The sequence below is a fragment of the Colletes gigas genome, unplaced genomic scaffold, assembly GCF_013123115.1.
Source record: "Colletes gigas isolate AHSC1104 unplaced genomic scaffold, ASM1312311v1 Colletes_gigas_Sc00029, whole genome shotgun sequence".
Lineage (NCBI taxonomy): Eukaryota > Metazoa > Arthropoda > Insecta > Hymenoptera > Colletidae > Colletes > Colletes gigas.
Window position 1 is genome coordinate 1,963,337 of NW_025106658.1, and position 17,967 is coordinate 1,981,303.

At 37.9% G+C, this 17,967-nt stretch overlaps 1 protein-coding gene across 1 annotated transcript in view; it reads right to left on the reverse strand.

The window, feature by feature from the left end:
• LOC122401832 (voltage-dependent T-type calcium channel subunit alpha-1G) overlaps positions 1 to 17,186 on the reverse strand; it is a 96,742-nt gene extending 79,556 nt beyond the window's left edge. The window contains exon 1 of the mRNA XM_043404214.1: positions 16,798 to 17,186. Coding sequence (XP_043260149.1) covers positions 16,798 to 17,168 — 371 coding nt within the window. The 5' untranslated portion in view covers positions 17,169 to 17,186. The remainder of the gene's footprint in view (positions 1 to 16,797) is intronic.
• Positions 17,187 to 17,967: the final 781 nt, after the last annotated feature.

The window sequence follows — 17,967 nt, forward strand, 5'->3', positions numbered from 1 at the left end:
ACTGTTCCGAAATTGTTTGTTGCCCTAGCTTCCACGATTTTTATGGCTGGTCGATGCTTTGTCGACATCTGGTCGCTGGCCAGATTCCTTGGAACGTTGTACTACGTATACAACGCTGGCCGTACAATGGAACAGCTCTTTGTACAAAACTGAGCATTCTAACATCGGTATGGAAATAAAACACACGAATTCTGCGTAGACCTCTCAGGCCATTTTCTGCTTTGCACAAAGGAGGGGCGCAAGGGCTCGTGACCCCCCTCCATTGACCAAAACAAATCTATTTTCTCAATTTTAATCGCCTCGAGTCACTTCTTAAATATTTAAGAGCCATAGAAATTTTAATATTATTTCCATCGTTTCTAGACAGTGGAATTCTCAATTTCTAAAATTGAATCTAATAATTTCTGTGAACAGAGGTGTTTTATTTGAAGAGAATTTGAATTCGGTAAGAGGGGATTCGTGAGCCACGGATTTGAGAGGTTTATCATTTATAGAGATTTTCTCGTCCCTCCGTGATCCCAACATTTTGTTTTTTTTTAAACGATTTGAAATTTTTTTTTTCGTCGAAAAATTTGACCACTTTCTGAATTTTTTTCTCGAAAATGCGTAGGATTTCGGGGATATGTCTTTTCACCAAAAATAATTGTAATTAACTGTCCTTGCAAACAATATTTTTTTTAGAACGATTTGAAATTTTTTATTTTCACCGAAAAATTTAGGCACCTACCCCCTGTCGATTTTTCTTAAAACTTCGTTTTTGATTTTTAATTCATTTGGTTGGCGCCGTACGGAAAAGTTGTTTAATACTTTTTTGTAGGTGCCCATAAGCTCTACTTCAGAAATAAATTTCAATGAAATTCATTCACTATTGTAGAAGTTATGGTCGTTTGAAAATTGTACCACTTTCTTATGGGGTTTTTCTCACTTTACGGGGTTAAGGACCAATTTTTCCAATATTTTTGCAATTTGTACATCTTCTCCACTAAAATACGCGTAGTTTGCCTTTTTAAACATTAAAATCCTTCAATCCGTTCAGAAGTTATGACGTTTTAAAGATACGCACGAAATTTTGCAGTGACATTTTTGACCTGAAATTATATTTTCCGTAAGGAATTTTTTTCTCGAAAATGGTTAGGATTTTGGGGGTATGCCTATTGACCAAAAATGATTGTAATTAACCCCCCCCAGCTAAAAATAATTTTTTTAGAATGATTCGAAATTTTTTTTTACCCTACAAATTTCTGGCCCTACTCGAATTTTTTCCTCTAAAATGCGTAGGATTTCGGGGATATATCTATTCACCAAAAATGATTATAATTGACCCCTGTAACCGAAAATAATTTTTCCAGAACGATTAAAAAAAATTCACGTTTCTCAGTAATTGCTCTTTATATTCCACTTAGTATCGGGTTTATAATTAGCAGTCGTTTATTTTTCACACGCGATGTCGCCCCTCCGTGATCCCGACATTTTGTCAGTCGACGCGTTGCTTGCACAAGGAGGGAAAAATTATAGATATTTAAGAGCCATAGAAATTTTAATATTATTTCTATCGTTTCTACAGAGTGGAATTCTCAATTTCTAAAATTGAATCTAATAATTTCCGCGAACAGAGGTGTTTTATTTGAAGAGAATTTGAATTCGGTAAGAGGGGATTCGTGAGCCACGGATTTGAGAGGTTTATCATTTATAGAGATTTTCTCGCCCCTCCGTGATCCCGACATTTTGTCAGCCGACGCGTTGCTTGCACAAGGAGGGAAACGTGTTGGATTATAGACTTTAGCCGAGAACAGCGACACCGATAGCTTTTATCTTTCGCACCCGCAAACATTCAGGGCAGATTCTTTATCTAGGGCGATTCCACCGATACGCAAGTCGATAAGATGCGTGTACAGATAAACGAATGGAGGGTCCTCGATTCGATACGGGATAGAGTAAATAAAAGAGCGTTACGTAAACTATACACGGGAACAAATTGACTCTTTAACGCTGCTTGTCACCACCGAGTTCCCAATTTCCATAATTCCGCAATACATTCAAAGATCATTGTCCTATAGTATTCCCTAAAATTTAAAAAAACTAAACTCGAACAATGGCTTTTACTTTTTGTAATTTTCGTGTTATCTTTCCAAAAATACTATCAATTATTATAAGAAACTACAAATTGACTTTTTAACGCTGCTTGTCACCACCGAGTTCCCAATTTCCATGATTCTGCAATTCATTCAAAGATCATTGTCCTATAGTATTCCCTAAAATTTAAAAAAACTCAGCTCGAACAATGGCTTTTACTTTTTGTAATTTTCGTGTTATTTTTCTAAAAATACTATCAATTATTATAAGAAACTACAAATTGACTCTTTAACGCTGCTTGTCACCACCGAGTTCCCAATTTCCATAATTCCGCAATACATTCAAAGATCATTGTCCTATAGTATTCCCTAAAATTTAAAAAAACTAAACTCGAACAATGGCTTTTACTTTTTGTAATTTTCGTGTTATCTTTCCAAAAATACTATCAATTATTATAAGAAACTACAAATTGACTTTTTAACGCTGCTTGTCACCACCGAGTTCCCAATTTCCATGATTCTGCAATTCATTCAAAGATCATTGTCCTATAGTATTCCCTAAAATTTAAAAAAACTCAGCTCGAACAATGGCTTTTACTTTTTGTAATTTTCGTGTTATTTTTCTAAAAATACTATCAATTATTATAAGAAACTACAAACTGATAAGATACCATAATGAACATACGACAAAAACCTTGAACAAACATGATAAATTGACTGGATGATAAGATTGAACACTGAAACAGTGAAATCACGTACACGTGACAGCGGCTTTGTAAAATATTAGTGAATTAAATATAGTAGATATGCAAGAATGTTATTCTATAATTTTGTTCAATCAGTTACCGTTCAATTAACCAAATTACTTTTTCTTTAAAACGACGCCAACTGATGCTTTCTAACGTAATAAACATGCTAATTGCCACGTTTCAATTAGCGAGTGAAACGCAGACACTTATGACATCGTTTAAAGCCAAAGTGCATAACAACGTTCGTGACATTATAACAAATTTTCACAATTTAACCATTGCTTGAACTCGATTACGAGTTTGATTTTGACGATCCATTGGAACCGGATGGAGCACAAGTTTTAGAGTACATTACCCCCACAGGAAACACTTTTGGTAACTGTGGAATGCATTGCTGGCGATTAGAGTGGAAAATCGACTTAAATTTTCAGGGAAACGTGGAAAACAGGCTCGTCAAAAGTTAGATGCCTCGAGGGGAAGCAAACTGACCAAATGTACATGACTACACGTTTAATTTCGATTAAAAATCCTGTGATCGATAAGTGTAAGGATAAGGCTGAAAGATCGATGGGCATATTAATACACAGTGCTGGCAGAAGGGTGAATTTGGGGTCGATTCGAATGAGAAATGGGGTGAAAAGGAACCTGGAGAAATAAGGATGTGAGAACAGACGACACGTAGCTGAGAAAAGCCATGGAAGTGTCAGGGTTGTCGATCAGAAACCAGACTCTTTTCGGATTCACTATAGCGACGGTATGGGTGATCGATCCAACGAAGCTGGTAAGCCTGGAGACCTAAATCTCGGTGAAAATCCAGCCTTCTATCGACTCGCTCGCTTCAATTTCCTTTCGTTCTACATGTTCTTCGAGTCATTTGAGACTTCCTTGATAGCCGATGATTCATTATATTCGACTCCGTCGTGATGCACGAACGATGAAACGGGGAAATGAACCCAGGAGCACATTTTCGCGTTATCCTCGCGTTTCGTGAACCGCGAGAGTCGTCCCTGATCCACGATATGTAAATTAGAAACTATTTTAACTAAACTATTCTACTATACATCGGAAGAATTTTATCGAAGCTTTCAGACCATTTTTTTTTTAGCTTTAAATGCTTTTCTGTTCTAATTCAAAAACTGTTCGAAACTCCGTCTTGTTTCCATCAGATTCTAGACCAAAAAAACACCCTTGCCATTCGATGATATTAAGAGGGTATTTTACCTTTCTAAAAGAGGATGCAACAGCGTTTTTTAAGCATACAGAAACGAATAAAATTTAATTCAGTAGCCGTTTTAGAGACACAGCTGATACATCAACCAATGCACCGAGTTTCTCCGCGGATGACCACGCAGAGATACTTTCCTCGGGGAGAAGTTTACTTTTCATCGAGAAAGTTGCGAGAAAAGTTCCCGAAAGCGCGAACTGTCAGTTAAATACATTCGAATTCCTTAAAGAAGGGACAGCCGGTGAGAAAGTTTCCGCGACAAAGAACGTGTAACGGGTAAAACTTGGATCGCGTCCGAAAGTTGGAAACGAAACGTCAGGTTGCTTGGAACGCGTGTGATTGATTACTTCCGTCTATCTAACGATCCATCGGTAACCTCTGTCACTCTGTTTCTCATCGACGCTTCGAATCTCATTTACGGAACGCTTAATAGACAATCAGCCAGCTGAAGCGGCCGGGCAAATTGTTTCGATCGACTGTCACTTCCGGCGGTATTCGAGGCTGTCGAAGATTGCCTCGTTCACGGTATAGTCATTCGATTATTTTTCGCCCCGTTTGTAACGGAGGCGAACGAAAAAGATGGAAGGGACGGCGGACGCGAAACGAACAGATATCGCCGGCACGAAAATAGAGAGAGCCGTCGCGGCGCCGCGGCAAATTGTTTTGTAGACTGACGCCGTCGACTTCATCGCGACAATTCACGACGGAATTACCTTATCGAGGGCTCTTTTCCCCCATTCTTGTAATCCGCTTCGCTCTATCCACCGATCGATAGCGAACAATTTCCAACGAAAAACTTTCTAACACTCGAGGAAATTTCCAGGGTTAAAATTTCTACTATTTTTGATACCGAGTCTTTTGTTTTTAAATATACAGGGTTTAATGAGAGATTCTGGAGGCCAAAATAAGACGAAAATCAAGAATATTAATTTGTTGCTGGAGGATTCGTTAAAAACTTATTAACGTTTACAGTTCCGCCCTTACTGAATTTTTTTCTCGAAAGTGGGTAGGATTTCGGGGGTAGGTCTATTCACCAAAAATTATTGTAATTGACCCCTACAAACGAAAATAATTTTTCCAAAGTGATTTGTAACTTTTCAATTTCGCCGAAAAATTTCAGGGGAATAGGTCAACGCCTGGTCAGACATCTTCAGTAATTAATTTTTTTCTCGAAAATGGATAAGAATTCGAGGGTATGTATATTGACCTAAAATGATTGTAATCAACTTTCCTAGCTACAAATATTTTTTTTAGAACGATTTGAAATTTTTTTTTCGTCGAAAAATTTGGCCACTTTCTGAATTTTTTTCTCGAAAATTGTTAGGATTTCGAGGGTATGTCTATTGACCTAAAATGATTGTAATTAACTCTCCTAGCTAAAAATATTTTTTTTAGAACGATTTGAAATTTTTTTTTCGTCGAAAAATTTCATTCCTTCTCGAATTTTTTTCTCAAAAACGCGTAGGATTTCGGGGATATGTCTATTCACCAAAAATGATTGAAATTAACTGTTCTAGCATAACATATTTTTTTTAGAACGATTTGAGATTTTTTTTTTCGTCGAAAAATTTCATTCCTTCTCGAATTTTTTTCTCAAAAACGCGTAGGATTTCGGGGATATGTCTATTCACCAAAAATAATTGAAATTAACTGTTCTAGCATAACATATTTTTTTTAGAACGATTTGAGATTTTTTTTTTCGTCGAAAAATTTCATTCCTTCTCGAATTTTTTTCTCAAAAACGCGTAGGATTTCGGGGATATGTCTATTCACCAAAAATGATTGTAATTAACTCTCCTAACAAAACATATTTTTTTTAGAACGATTTGAGATTTTTTTTTTCGTCGAAAAATTTGACCAATTACTGAATTTTTTTCTCGAAAATGCGTAGGATTTTGGGGATATGTCTATTCACCAAAAATGATTGTAATTAACTGTTCTAGCAAAACATATTTTTTTTAGAACGATTTGAGATTTTTTTTTTCGTCGAAAAATTTAGGCACCTACCCCCTGTCGATTTTTCTTAAAACTTCGTTTTTGATTTTTAATTCATTTGGTTGGCGCCGTACGGAAAAGTTGTTTAATACTTTTTTTGTAGGTATCCATAAGCTCTACTTCAGAAATAAATTTCAATGAAATTCATTCACTATTGTAGAAGTTATGGTCGTTTGAAAATTGGACCACTTTCTCATGGGGTTTTTCTCACTTTACGGGGTTAAGGACCAATTTTTCCAATATTTTTGCAATTTGTACATCTTCTCCACTAAAATACGCGTAGTTTGCCTTTTTGAACATTAAAATCCTTCAATCCGTTCAGAAGTTATGACGTTTTAAAGATACGCACGAAATTTTGCAGTGACATTTTTGGCCTGAAATTATATTTTCCGTAAGGAATTTTTTTCTCGAAAATGATTAGGATTTTGGGGGTATGCCTATTGACCAAAAATGATTGTAATTAACTCCCCCAGCTAAAAATAATTTTTTTAGAATGATTCGAAATTTTTTTTTACCCTACAAATTTCTGGCCCTACTCGAATTTTTTCCTCTAAAATGCGTAGGATTTCGGGGATATATCTATTCACCAAAAATGCTTGCAATCGACCCCTGCAACCGAAAATAATTTTTCCAGAAGGATTCAAAAAAATTCACGTTTCTCCAGTAATTGCTCTTTATATTCCACTTAGTATCGGGTTTATAATTAGCAGTCGTTTATTTTTCACACTCGATTCGATATTGCAGAGAGATACTGCATGGAACTATGGAAATTTCGAGCGTACAAAAGGTCCATGCGAAATTCGATGGAAAAAAGAGAAATGCCAATCGGAGTTTCGAGAAATTTTAGCAGTTAAGGTATCGCGTTTCTAGACAATATTGGGTTCAATCGATTCGTCAAACGACTCGTATAATGCGTCGGAATTTCTAAATGGTCGGACACCTCGCCCCAGCAACTATTTGCCTATCGTTTAATTATTTTCGACATTCTATTCTTCCGTAAAACAAATATTTTCATTCTAATAGAAAATTTTCCTTGCGTCATGCGAGCTCTATATCATCGTAAACCCTGCATCACCCGAATCTTACGTCATCTTGCTTGATTCATCCTCCAAAATACAATCTTTCAAACCCTGCACTACTTTATCGAACACACTCTTACCCCAGAAAACAGAAAACCCTTCCAATCTTATGCAACTTTTATAGAGGGTATATTCAATAACGTTCGCTGATTATGCAATAAATATTCAGTCTCTAAACCACTGCTATTTCATTCTGTTATTAATGACAACAGAAGGTATGCTAATTTATCAGTAGACTGAGGATATTTATCTCGAAGGTGAAAAAATTACAAAATAAAACTTTATTCTACATTTTTATATTTTATATATTCCGATTATACGAACTATTTAATTTCGTTCCACGCCACTGTGCAACGAACAATACCATCGACGTCTGTCAATATCATTTTAATTAACGCGTCTCTGCTAAATTGCATATCTCATTTCCAATTTCTCGTGCTCCAATGTTTCAAGTTCCGATCAGTTTTTCGGAAATAATACCCTCTCCGTCATCGTACGCAGAAAAGTTATCGACACTTGCCGTCTATCTGTCGCGCGAATAACTCTATCGCCCCAATTTCGACCGTAAACCATTATTAATTACTTTACTGCTGTTTTATCGTCCCCTTTGGATCGTCGTCCAAGTTTAGAAATCACACTAACGAAACAATCTTCTTGGAAAGTAGAAACTAGCCTAACTCCTAAACTGTATGCACAACCTTCGAAGGGACATATTAAACGAAGAATAGTATTTTACTATTTTTCATATGTTACCTCGTCCAAATTATAGTGATTAGTAATTTCATGCAATTTCTTCGTCTATGCTTGTGTGTATAATTGATTATTTTATATTTACACAATTAGTTTTTAATAAACGTTGCAAATATGAAATTTTATTAATTAAAATTGAAGACTATTAATGCAATTATAAAGTTATATCGTAAAAAACGAAACGATATGAAAGTACCTGACACGAGATTCGAACGCACGACCTTTGGATTAGGAACTCTCGACTAATACGCATCGGTTAACGCAGCTGCTGCAAACGACGCGAATTTCTAGCATCTTATAGACCAGTGCATCGCTACGTATGGGTCGCGACCCAAAAATGGGTCGTGCAATCTTCTGTACTGGGTCGCGGAGCACGACACACTATCTATCGATAAGGTTCTAGGTTTTCACGGGGGGAAAAAAAGCTATAATTGAAAACCTAAATTGAATTTAAACGAACAGGGCTAACGCAGTCATTATTGAACTTAGAACGGTACAAAAAAATAGCAACTAATTCAGTAATTTATATGTTTTTGTACAAACTACTCGCTAAGATGAATTTTTCTAAATTTTTCTAAATTTTTTTCATTGTTCTATCCCTCTGCTTTTTTGAAATTTCTTGCTATAGTATAGCCTTTTCCAAATAGAAAAATTAATAGGTGGGTGACATGAATTTTCACTGAAGAGCTAAACAAATTCTCACGATTAGATTTTGAAGGAAATTCTATGATAAATTATGGCTATGCTGGTTTCCAATCGTCTAAAAACAAAGTATCGTTTTCGTGGACAATTTGAGGGGGCTCGACACCCTCTTTTTAAGACCTTTCATGGCTACACGAATAAAAGACTCGATCAATGTTTATGAGAGGTGCCAACTAATCGTTCTAAGAGTTTAAGAATCCTCGTTTTAACGTACTTGAACAAGAGTGTTTGTCTCTTTAGTTATTGAACGACCCTCGTATATATTAACATACTTATTTGGGGGCACAGTTAAGAGGAGATGCGATTGCCTGGAGGATACAAGTCGCCAAATGTGTTTTTTGTCACGTATTGCGAGGGCAAGCCCGCAATGTCTGCCCTCCACGGTGTGTCAAGGTTCTCAAGACAGTACTTAGTTTGCATATGTATGCAGAGGCGAGACAGACGAAAAATCTAGCGACATTTTGCCAAAAAATCGACTTTCTCACCATCGATATCCTCTGAACATTATCGTTCCCCAAGCGTCCATCTCCTAAACGTCTATCAACCCCCAAATGAATTTTAATTTAAATCATAATTATGCTGGACACTTAAAATTGAACATTTTAATATACTATCTTTTACTAAAAAACAACTGACAATTCAATTTTAGATTTACTTCTTCTTTTCACGAATAACAAAGAAGACTTAGAAGACTCTAGTTCCAAAAATATCAAATGTCCATCAACCCCCAAATGAATTTTAATTTAAATCATAATTATGCTGGACACTTAAAATTGAACATTTTGATATACTATCTTTTACTAGAAAACAACTGACAATTCAATTTTAGATTTACTTCTTCTTTTCACGAATAACAAAGAAGACTTAGAAGACTCTAGTTCCAAAAATATCAAATGTCCATCAACCCCCAAATGAATTTTAATTTAAATCATAATTATGCTGGACACTTAAAATTGAACATTTTAATATATCTTTTACTAAAAAACAACTGACAATTCAATTTTAGATTTACTTCTTCTTTTCACAAATAACAAAGAAGATTCTAGTTCCAAAAATATGAACTCTCTTTAATTCAAAAACAGTGAAGAAAAGGTAACACATTTTTTATTTTTTTGGAATTAGAAATTCGTACTTTTATAGACGTGAGTTTGTTTGATGTTTACGTTTGTCTTTCGTGAAGAACCCCTGGGGCATCTTTTTCTAATACTTCAACAGTACTCTGCTAAAATTGCAGAGATCTTGATAAAAACTATTAAATTTATTTTGCAACTAATTCGTCCAATTTCTCTGTTGCAAACTTTTTCTTTCAGAGTGCCCCATAAATAAAACTATGAAGGGTTTAGTGAGGGGTAGATCAAGTGACCTAGAATAGTGTCTATTGTTGAGTGTTTTGACAAAATGATAAAGTTACATTTTCCCCAAAGCAACCGTCGAGAGATCGTTTGTCAAAAACATTCAAAAACTCTCCAGTTCGAGAAGAAAATGGGGGACAATAGTTCGTCGTATATTCTCAGATCTATAAAATTTTCTAATGCTATTCTAATCTGCTCAAATACTTATTCGAGAATTCCAGACGTAGCTGTTAGAGGCTTGTTAGCGGCAAGTTATTTTAAGGGTGTTTTGAAGGCAGATAGCGTGACGCTTTTTCACTTTTGAAAGTTTTATGAGTGGGTCAAGGGCTGAATCCGGCCTTGACATACGCCATGCATCCTCGTGGTTTGGCGCCAAGCGATTTTTAATCGTAAATTTATCGAGTATCAAACGACAATGTTGACCAAAAATTTTTCATACGATTCTACCTAACACGATAGTTATACCGCACTTCCTCCACGTTTTTAGAACACATCGATCATTTCCAAGAATATTTCGTTACCGGTGCAACATGATTATTTACAAAGTTAGTCTCTGAAACAGTATAAGTGTGTTTCAAAGACAAAATAACCGTGAAATAACGCGAGACTTCAAACAGTATCTCAAATGACGTTATTTCAGAATGCACGGTCTGCTGGGAAATAAGAAATTACCTATTGTTTGAAAGGTAAATGTGTTTCCGTTTCGTTCTGGCCTTTGTTTTCCTTCCCTTGAACGGAACAGGTAGAATAACTTTTCCGGAGCAGTTCTACGATTTCCTAACAATTTCTGGTGGTTCTGAAACTTCGCTTTAGTATACAGTAATATATGTATAAAGCAGTTTTGATCGCGGTTTATACTTCTCCTAAGTGCAGCTATTTTTCAAGCCACAAATTGATCGTCGGTACAGCGTAATTAAAAACCGATAATTCGTAAAAAGAAAAATTAACCATCGCTCGCGCCGATGCAACCTGACTTTCTCGAAACCAAATAACTGGGTTACACGGTATTTATTTTCTCGATACCACAAAAAAAAAAAGGGATCAAAAGCAGACTGAGCAACGTTGCCCAAACTGCAAAATGTTTTCCATTTGAAATGGAAAACCTGAGGCCAAACATGCTTTGATGTCTGTCGCTAGACACTCGCGACGGTTTTGCTTTGTCGTCAGCAATTTCTATCCAGTTACGTCGATACCCTGCTTTGCATATTTATGAGACCACGCTTGTGGTCTTTCGCGTTTTAAACGATGTGTACTTTTAATTGTATTCCGGCTGTTTTATCATAGAAATGCAATCGTACGCGAAAGTATTCCAATGCTTACGTTTATCACGTTTATATAATATAATGATGAATCCTGAGACCCAAGAAGTGAAATTAAAAAATAGTTCAACGATATATGAATGGCTCACAAAAGTATTTGAACTGTGACGATAAAGGATTCTCGAAAATCAGAGAATCGTGGATCATTAAGTCGGCCTGAAGGATCGAGATTGTAATTTGAGTGGAATCTGGTTCGATTGCGCCTTAGTTATCGCATTCTACTCGACTATAGATTGGCTGTCCTCTTGGAAGTCCTCACGAGGATCCTCGTGAGGAGCACAGAGCCAAACATGGCGAATTGAGGGCGACAGCGGGGAAAATGCCTCTACAAATTCGAAAATGATCTATTTCTGATTCAATTTCGAATCGATCGTATTCTTAAATCGTGGCACGAGTTTCGATTGGGCTTTTAGAATTTCTGGAGAAAGGAGAAGCTTCCTCCGGGAGACAAAGCGCGAACAAAACGCTGTCGTTGATTAAAAAGGCCAATTTCCAGGTGCCGTTTTGTGATTGCATTGTCTCGCGAGTCTAAAGGTACGACGGTGCATCGAAAAAGTCCGCGATTAACTAACACTTCGCCATCGTCTCTAACGTGGAACAATACTAGGGCTTTTTCACCACGAATTGGTGCATTTCTTTATTTAAGTTAGATTTTTGTAATATATATACGCTCCTAGACCAACTATCTAATGTTTTAATGTCTAAGACAGGAGCTAGACTTTCTTATCAAACTTCTATACATGGTGTTCGGCCACCCCTGGGAAAAATTTTAATGACGGATTCTAGAGGCCAAAATAAGACAAAAATCAAGAATACCAATTTGTTGATGGAAGCTGCGTTAAAAAGTTATTAACGTTTAAAGTGCCGCCCTTACTGAATTTTTTTCTCGAAAATGCGCAAGATTTCGGAGGTATGTCTATTCACCAAAAATAATTGTAATTGACCCCTTTAGGTAAAAATAATTTTTTCAGAACGATTTGAAATTTTTTTTTTCGTCGAAAAATTTGACCACTTACTGAATTTTTTTCTCGAAAATGGATAGGAATTCGAGGGTATCTCTATTGACCTAAAATGATTATAATTAACTGTTCTAGCAAAACATATTTTTTTTAGAACGATTTGAAATTCTTTTTTTCGTCGAAAAATTTCATAGCTTCTCGAATTTTTGTCTCGAAAGTGGATAGGATTTCGAGGGTATGTCTATTCACAAAAAATGATTGTAATTAACTGTTCTAGCAGAACATATTTTTTTTAGAACGATTTGAAATTTTTGAACTTTGTCGAAAAATTTCATACCTTCTCGAATTTTTTTCTTCGAAAACGCGTAGGAATTTGGGGATACGTCTATTCACCAAAAATGGTTGTAATTAACTGTCCTAGCAAAAGATATTTTTTTTAGAACGATTTGAAATTTTTGAATTTTGTCGAAAAATGTCATACCTTCTCGAATTTTTTTCTTCGAAAACGCGTAGGAATTTGGGGATACGTCTATTCACCAAAAATGATTGTAATTAACTGTCCTAGCAAAGGATATTTTTTTTAGAACGATTTGACATTTTTTTTTTCATCGAAAAATTGTATTCCTTCTCGAATTTTTTTCTTGAAAACGCGTCGGAATTCCGGAGTATGTCTATTCACCAAAAATGATTGTAATTAGCTCTCCTAGCTAAAAATAATTTTTCCAGAACGATTTGAAATTTCAGAAGAGATAAAATAATGCATCTAACGTGAATTTTTTTATGGAGTTTTTGGAACGAAAGGGAGGATATTTGGAATTTGACGTTAAACGGTTGACAGAAAAATGATGATGCCTGTGGAAAACTGTGCTGGAGATTCGCGTCGTAAATGGTTAGCGTGAACCGCGCCTGAGATTTGGAAAAACTCTTTGGAATAAGCGTTCCGTGGAAGGGAAAAGGGTGGATATAGGTGGAAGAAGAACGTTTCTACGAGGGAGCAAGAGAGGGATAAAAGCGGCGGAGAATTGCGAAATGCTTGGCCCGCATTCGCGGTAGTTCCAGTCCCGTCCATTGTCCGCTCGCACAATGGGAATCTTTCTACCGACGCTTGTTGCTCCGATGGTGGCTGACTAAACTTTACCCGTCGACCACGTGCATCCTGCACACCCCACAATTTCGCGCACAAACGGACAAGCATACAGAGGTACAACAGAGGAAAAAGGAGGCAGAAATACGTAGAGACAGACGTGTCAGTCGGTGTCCCTACAAGCACAGTGGGATTCGTCTGGGGATAGGTCAATCAATGACCTATTTAAACCGCCTTCGGTACGACCTCGTGCAATCTACCACTACCGCCATCCTATCCTGAACGACGCATCGAATCTACAGTAGCTGGCAAAAGTTTAAGACTGCTACCTTTTCCATTGATAATCCTACGATATCACGGGATACCGAACAACCAACAGTTTTGGTCTTACAATCCCACGCTCGACCTAACTTCTGAAACTTAAACGGTAGTTCGGATCACGACAATGAAACTTTCGACGTTTGTTAAGACGAACGATTAACGCGTTCACTGCCAGACCAATCCCACACCGAACCCCCTAAACTGTCGTTACCATTGCTTTTGGACAATTGGAAATTAGCACAAGCATTATTTGTCACAGAACTTATTTTCACAGTCTCGTTAAAATTCTAGACTCATTAGTTTCTTTAACACTTAATCTTGAGAATTAATTTTTCGATGAAAATTTATTACTCATACTCAGAAATCATTGAAAATCAAGAAAAATATGTTATTGGAAAATCTGAGAGTTTGTTTCTCTATTTTCTATTTTTTTTTTTTTAAATAAATCGAACGAAGTGCAAGAAACATTGTTTGTTGATAATAAATATTACATTTAAAAAACCGTGTATCTCTCTGCGACAATTGCAAAAGATAAAAATAAATTTCATACTGATTGCCCATTTCTATTACGAATAACGCGTAAAAATACTGATTCGGTGATCGATTATGCTGCACGTAGCAAAAAGATCAACATGGGTATAATTCGTTAGCTTGAAAATGGTTTTTTTTTTCTCCATTTAAATATATTTGCCCGTTCCGTCAGTGAAAAGCGTAATTTGTTGCAGCAAGCCTCAGAGAATGGTTGCGGCTGTGTGTAATTTAAATCACAATGTTTAAATAAGAGATGTTTAACGCGCGATTATCGCAACACATTTCCAGCGTATTTCTTGCACGTGGTGATGTTTTCACTTGAATATTTTACTCGGATATTTTCACAAATTGTACCTGCATAAACATCCGCGGTCTATTTGTTGCTATCTTTTATTCGTTACCACGCGTAACCTTGATCATTATTATGTTATATGTAGGTAGATTCGTCGTAATAGCCACTTTTAGACGTTACAAGCGAACCTACACCGTGTAAATAGAAAAAATTATCATCACCCTTCGGTAATTCGACGTTTTATATCGGAAAACCGCCGTTAGGTCATCGCGTCTCTTGTAAAAATAGCGTAAACCCGTTCCTCTCCTCAATTTCTTTTCTACGCCGTTACGCTTACGGATTGAGGATGCTGAGTACCAACAACATAAACACCCGGTATGTCTGTCGAGGCATTGATAATCTCAAGAAACTAGTGAATGATTTATCAGATCGCAAATTGCGCGCCTACATCAACCACTATGCAACTATATTACAACTGTAACATAATCTGTAAAATATTTCGTGAAAACTTAAATCACTATAGAAAAAAATATCTAAATTGAACGATCGAACTGTATATATTGTATAAATAAACATAGGGAAACGTGTTATTATAAACACGAGTTTAAAAATAATGGATTTAATCTCCCAAGCGAAATTATTCATTTATTAATAAAGTACGGAACTTATGTTTACGTAAAATGTGGTTTCCTTTATGTTTGCTCATAATATATCGACACAGTTTAATTGTTTAATCAAGAATATCCCGTATATCGCCAACGCGTGGGAACCATTTAAATGATTTAATTAAATTTTCTGCCTGCGATACGACTCGACTGTTTTATTCATTTGGAGAGTTTTTAATTAGTAATAAATGGCTATTTTTTAAAAAATAATAATACGTCCATAAATTCGTTGTTAAGAAATTCTAACGAAATTGCATCCTCTTAAGGAAGCCATTCGCTAATAAGTTTTGCGAAGGAGCAAAATGATGTACGATGTTAATACCTTTCTACGTTCTCTAAATAGAGTTTCAAGATACTTGCAGCCGACAAGAAGCACGACAAGCACGTTGGAGAATTTTCAAAATGATTTATGATTCTTAAAGACGATTCTTTCAGTTTCGATTAATTGCTGAGAAATTCTAGCGAACGTGCAACGTGATTCAACGTCTATTAGGGAACACTTGGTAATATTTTCTAGCTCCGGAATTTCTGGCACATAAACCGTATACAAAATTCGTATCCGCGTATCAACGATTGGGAAAATATTTTTGGCATTTTTAACACCGCGATCCGTCGCTCGGAACAAAACGAAACGAAACTAAAATTAAGCTCGCTATACAATGTACAGTTTAACGCCGCAAACACGTACCAAACTACACGTTTCGTGTCACACTTTACGTCTCCCGTATCGAACCGAAGGAAACAGAGTTCTATTCTTTATACCAGTTACAACTTCTTAAGAAAGTATTTACGAACTTTTATCGCACGTTTTAATCTCGTCTTTACTTGCAAAACTCGCCGACAAAGCGTCGGAAGTTCATCGATTCTCGGATCTTTGAAACACGCGTACTTCATCGACGAGCTGAACGAATGTCGAATTTTACCGGGAGGAATTCACCCGAACACGCTGGATTTTATGCTTGCGCCACGACCATAAATTCCGAACGGTGTTGTACGCGAGAATATCGCGTCGGATATACCTAGGTGGAAACTTACCTATTCCGGCACGCGAGGTGGTACAATTTTGACACGAAACCATAAATCACTACTATGCGTATACACTAACGGATAAAAGTTTTCGACGAATACTTTCTTTGTAGATCTATCGCACGATATTGCTCATACAATTCGTGTTTGGGGTTTACAAAATTGTGGATGATTGTTGGGACTATCACTATGATTCTTTTGAATGCTAACATAATATATTCAATTTACAATATTTAAAATTTGGAGAAACTAGGTCCACAGGCAAGATGGTTCGACTACAGAGAAAAATGGCCCAAAACACCATTATTTATCCAAATAAGACCATTCTCAGACTGTTCGTATACAGTGAAATCTGAGATATAAACAATTTAGACAGTATAAAAGTTTGGTAGCAAATAATAAATTCGAAGTCCAATAATTGCAAGAATGGAATACATCTTTTAGAACGAATCTAGTGAAAGAGTGACAATTTGCTAGCAACAAGAGAGTCTAATGTTGGACTACTGTTGGGTATGATATAGCAATCTAGGAAGAAGGTAATCGTCTAGAGCTTTTGTCGGTTACTGTACCGATCCATGGGCCGCGAGGAAGCTCCGTGCACGAGCTGGTCGGGACAGAAATATTAATATCACCGTTTCTAAACGACAAAGTCGTCGGTTCCGTTCCAAAAGGATATGGATTAGTGATGAGCGCCAGACACCAGTTGCGCGGTCGTGTACTCTGATCGAGGTATCGCATAACAACCGGCACGAAACCAGGATAGGGTAGCTCGTCGCCCTCTTCCTCGTCGTCCTCTTCGTCCTCGTCGTCCTCATCGTCCTCGTCGTCATCGTCGTCATCGTCCTCCTCGTCTTCTTGGTCCTCGTCGTCCTCCCGTTTGGCGACGACGCGTTTCACGATCGACTGGCCGCCCCCGTCCTCGTCCTCGTCGTCCTCGAGATCGCTGAGTTCGGCCACGTCGCTGTCGGAGCCCTGTTCGCTGTTACCTGTTCCAGCAGCCTTCGCCGCGGATCGGTACCGATATCCTTGCGGGTAGTGCAACGACATGCTTCTCGAGACACGGTCCGTGCGAGAAAACGAAGGAGGTTCGGCTCAACGTCGATCGAGCCGGTCGGGCGATATCCAGAAACGCACGGTGGCAGATTTATCACGAGGCAGATGCTCCCTGAGCGGTTTCGACAACTCTGACGTCGTTGCTCCAAGCGACGAGACCAGCCGCGACGGTAAAACCGACATCGAGGACCCGTATCCCGGTCGTCTCGACTATCACTCCGATACCTCTGGCGACACGAACACGTTGCTCCCCGTACGCTCTACCGGTAGAGGCATTTACCGAGGCTCTGTCCACGGTCTCGGGATCGAAGAAGTCGTCGCACGTCCACTGGCCGCATTTTACGCTGGAGCGGCAACGGTGAAATCCAGGTGCGTGGCCTCGCGGTACGCGCTTGCCCAGTTTCTCACCTGCAGTTCTCACCTTTTGGTGCCCTCTTACTCGGTGTCGGTCGGTCCGGAGCTCACCTGCTACCAGGTTCGTTCGCGGTGTGGCGGACGCGACCGAGCGGCGGTTCCTCGATATCGGGCCACATCTAGCACCGAGACTGGTACAAGCTACCACGGGGTTTTTCACCTGGCTGTCGAAGCCCTCGACGAGACAGGGGAGACCGTTGGTCACCAAGATGGGGAATGCGAAACGCGTGAGCGGCGCGTGGTTTGTCGCGTGGCACCCTCCCCCCGTTAAATTATGGGATTTTGTCCGGGGACTGGGCCACCCGCGGAATATTTATCCCCCCGTTCGTTTCGCAACGCTTGCACACAGATCGTTCCCGGTACACGTACGTCCGCTCGA